At 39.7% G+C, this 4,670-nt stretch overlaps 1 protein-coding gene across 1 annotated transcript; it reads right to left on the reverse strand.

The window, feature by feature from the left end:
* Positions 1–350: 350 nt before the first annotated feature.
* Positions 351–3,624, reverse strand: LOC306899784 (uncharacterized protein). Its single transcript, XM_079466265.1, has 3 exons — positions 3,179–3,624; positions 1,671–2,770; positions 351–1,587 (listed from the first exon to the last, which is right to left on the reverse strand). Exons 1-3 carry the CDS (start codon positions 3,324–3,326, stop codon positions 1,375–1,377), a joined length of 1,461 nt encoding a protein of 486 aa, XP_079322391.1. The 5' UTR covers positions 3,327–3,624; the 3' UTR covers positions 351–1,374.
* Between the last annotated feature and the right edge of the window lie 1,046 nt (positions 3,625–4,670).

The raw sequence follows: 4,670 nt of genomic DNA on the forward strand, positions 1-4,670 counted from the left end.
CTGCCCGCCCTCCCACAACACATCAACCGCTGCTGCAATCATATGCAATCCTCTCATTGCCAAATAGTGCTGTGCTTTGTTGCCTAGAGACCAGGGTCACCTGGGTGAAAGCACCTTTGGAGAGGAAGACACCATAGCAGCACCACATGCAAATACTAGGATGCATCCACACTCGGCTTTTGAATCTGTTGCTTTCAGACCCTGTATGGGAATAGACCACTGAGTTATCATGTTTCTCGTCTTTCCACTGGCTATTGTTACAAAAGAAAAGTCCACCCTGTGTCTTTCACAATAGCCTATGTTCACCATCATCCCAACTCTCATTATGAGCAGAGAAGAAGGTGCACAAAGGACAAAGCATCATTAAATTAACAACATGTGTTCAGTATGTAAGATTGCGTAAACGATTGCTTGTATTTGTGCCATGCAAGTTTGTGTTGCCGGTGATGTGTCGAGGGGAGATGCTAATTGATTTCTCCTCCAGGGAAAGAGTTTCATCACGCGTTGTTTTTAACCCCTCTTTTACAAGCGCTGCACATAGAAGTCTCACAGGAATGCTCAATGTGAGGCAAGAGTCCATGAGATCCGGAGATACAGTGAACTATGAAGACACAACCAAAACAAGAGGCAGGACACAGTGTTCAAGGAAAGAACTGTAAATTCAACATGTGGAAAATGACAATTTATTTACTATATGTAAATCGTTTTTTCCCACATACAAATCGTAATTATCTGTAAAAACAAATTATGCAGATATCTGCTAATAATATCTGTTTGGAGACCGACTGATAATTCAACCAAAAATGAAAAGTCATTTACTCACCCTCATCATTCAAACCTTTATGACTTTCATGCTTCTGCAAAACACTAAAGATATTTTGAAGTATGTTGGTAATCAAACAACAGCAGTAACCATTCACTTCTATTGTACGGTTACCAACACACTTCAAAATATCTTATTTTGTGTTCTGCAGAAGGAAGACGGTCCTAAAGGTTTGAACAGAATGTTTATTTTAAATTGACTAAATATCTATAAAATGTAAACATTGCAGTGTATTGTAACCTGTTCTTTTCTTGCTCTTGTGCAGAATTCAGCATTCTACTTCACACAACTTCAAGGAAGTTAAAACAACAAGACTCGCTTACTATTCTAACATGTGCACAGTTCGTGTTAAAAATAAATATTTGTGATCAGATCGGTTACATTGTTAAGCCTGTAAAGCATAGTTAAAATGTTTGCAGTCACAAAAAATTTGTTGGAATTCAGCGATGAGGTAAAGCTGTCAATATAACAGTCTAAAGGTTGCCCTGAAAGCTATTTTATCAATGATTACAATCAGGAGGATGAAGATTTTTGTGCAGATCAAGGACTGGTTACTTTATCTGTATACTGTCCTTATAGGCGATGCGCTTTTCTCTGTGTGACATACTAAAACAGTAGCCAATGGCCTTCTCAGTCTCTTTGATTCTCTTTTGGAAGCGGTCTCTGTCCCGGGCAAACTCCTCCCACTGTCCCTTACGTGATGCCTGAAGAGCAAAGGTCCAAGCTTTCATCTTGTGAACTTGCACAATGGGAGAAAATTTCACCTGGAAAATGTTGACGGACAACATTAGCATCTAAACATTTAGCTGGAATATACTGTGAATAGAAATAAAAAGCCCTTTCTTACCTTTTTCAAAGTGGTAGTTTTCTTCTGTCTGCCCTGTCCAGAAGTCTGACCAACATGTCTTCTCCATGGCACCACACATGAGGTCTCAGACAATTTGTGGCAGCAATGGCGTGCCACTTTTCTTGGTCGTAAAGGCGGCTTTGATGATTTTAAGTGTATAACTGTCTTATTTCGTGTTTTGTGACTGGGTGAATCGGAACTCTGCTTCGAACTTGCTGATGAGCTCTGTAAAGCGGCTCTGAAATTCAACGGATGATACGGGTCATCGTTCTGGGAGAGGGATCTCCACAAGGCCTCTTCTTCATCTTCTGAACCAGGTTTGGAAGAATCAGAGCTTGTGGACACGGTGGATTGTGACGGAGTAGGACTTTCAGTTACTACTTGAGATGACTTCGGAGTCACTTCTGTTTTGGTTTTGTTAGTGACCAAGCTGGATACGCATGCAGTAAAGTGCAGCGGGTGATATGGATCTGTAGAGCTGGTCAGAAGATCCCAGAGTTTGTCGTTTTCTTCTCTTTCTACCTCTAAACCGGAGCTGTCTGTGCTGCCCCAACTGAACTCGCTGTCTGAGAATTGACCTAGCAGCGACTGAAGTTGACCCGGACCTTGAGCAGCCTCTGCAGATGAAGCACATGAGTCGGGATCCGCAGAGACCTTTTCACGCTTTACAATCTCCTTCGAAGAAAATCCTGAAACGCATGCAGTAAAACTAATGGGACATGAACTCTCGCCACATTTCCTCTCCGAACCTCCCAGTACACTCCAGTCATATCCGTGTTTCCATACGGAGTGATCTCCGATAAACAGATCCTCGCTGTCGGTGAGACACTCGGTTGCATGGGACACAAAGTCGTCCACCAGAGAGCAGAAAGGTTCATCGTTGACCAGACTTGACAGAACGGATCTGGAGTGTGAGCTCACGTCAAAGGGGTCCCTGGCAAATTTTGAAGCTCCAACAACCATGTTTTTGTTGTTTTCAAACAAAGAAGAGAGCAGGAAGTTGTCGGAGGGGTCTCCAGACCCACTGGTCATGTGCTGAATGTGTTGACCCGTCTCATCTGTAATTCTCAGATGGACTTCAAACCTGAACATCTGGAAAACTGGCAATAGGATAAAAATATGTTACTGGTGTAATGCATTTTTAATATTTAAAATATTTCACTTAATCCTAATTTTTGCTATGCGTCTTTCTGGTAATTCATTAAACTTTAGTTGTTGGCTTCTTTATTATCAAATTGTTTGCTAAATTGATATTCAATTAATCTTAAATGCATAGATAAAATAAAGAATAATACTGATACATACATCTTTATAAAGCAGATGAAAATACTAAAAACTATCTATAAGAATAAATCTGCAATACTGCTCTCCATAAAAGCAGATAAAATACATTGATGAACGTCAATATCTGCAATAATCGTTCAACAAGACTAAAGTACGCATCAGATATAGTTCTAAAGCAGATCAAATAAAACATGTTAAGTAAAAACAATAAAATGGTCAATTACCCGTCATGAAAGTACAGCAGATGACCTGGACCAGCAGTCGCAGATGCTCCCACAGCACACACAGTATGTGTTTGGTCCAGGGCAGCAGCATCATCCCGCTGTCCCCGAACCGCTGCAGCGCGGTCCGCTCACATCCGCTCCTCTCCATCCTAGTTCACAAGAAACCGTCACGTATTCTGATACTCGTCCCTTTGTGTGTTTTCCTTGTCGCAGTTAATCGGCTGATGTTTGAAATGTGGAAGCCGCATCTTCCCAAACATATGAAAGTTAACTCCGAGCGAAAGCTGTTGAGGTCCTCATGATCACCCGTTCGAAGTTCACCTTAGACGGCGAGAAACGACTCAAACTGTGAAACCCGTCCACTACAAACAAACATATACAGCCATGCAACGAAGCTTCCTTTCATTTGATTATATATGTGTCACTCAAAGAATGTCCGCCCCCTCAGACTCCCAGCCGATGACGTTAAAGGTGACGTATGGTTATTTTCCCATGTGAAATGATGAAGGCACGGGTTTGCGTTGCTGCTGTTACATCACGCTACTTTAAAAACAAAGACAGGTGATTCACTTAGTAGTTGTAGTTTGTTTTCTTGTATTGTTATTCGTACGTTTATTGTACAAAATCAGTTAAAAAAATGCTTTTATTGACAGTTACAGAACTTTCTTTAAGATTAACTTAGAGAACACGTGGAGACTGTGTTAGCTCCCATTTGCTAGATACTTTTATGGTCATTTATGTACTTACATTTCGTATTGCATTGTGTCAATTGTTATGAATATGTGATTATATAATATTAGTATTCATTATTCCTTATCTGTATTATGTGAAGAACGTCATACCAAACATTTTACGTCAGAATGTTCGGTGTGTGTTACCATAAAAAAGGTCAAAATGAGGAAAAGGTCGTTTCATTTAAAAGAAGAGAAAGATTGGCAATCCCCAACAAAGGTTTTGTGTTAAATTAGCTTCAGATGTCTCTATTGAAATTAAATAGAATTTAGCATCTTTGTCTTGTGAAAGTGCATTATCGAGTCTTTCTAAACTGAAATCAAATTCCAAATAACACCTCACGTTACATGCGAATTGTTTATTATGTTCCTCAGCATGTCACCTGAAACTAAGGTTCTTGCATCATGCTACTTGCACAGCTCCTACAACAAATACATCACATGATTTAGAGCACACAGAAACAAATATGTCCATATTGATTACATGTATCTGTCAAGTAAAATCCAACACCGAATCTCATACATATCTCCCCAGAGACTATAGGCTCTAGAATCTATTTAGTTATAAAATAAATCGCATATGGCATTTCTGTACTAAAATAAACCTTTAATGTATAAAGACACATTTTAGAATCCATGGCTACTAGTCGGTATAAATTCACAGACATTGTTGTCATTTGTTTTAGTCTTCTGCCCCCTTCTGGTTAATGTGTATATTTGATATATTTGATATTTGAGTCCACATGAACAAATTAGCCAGA

The sequence above is a fragment of the Barbatula barbatula genome, assembly GCF_947034865.1.
Source record: "Barbatula barbatula genome assembly, chromosome: 10".
Lineage (NCBI taxonomy): Eukaryota > Metazoa > Chordata > Actinopteri > Cypriniformes > Nemacheilidae > Barbatula > Barbatula barbatula.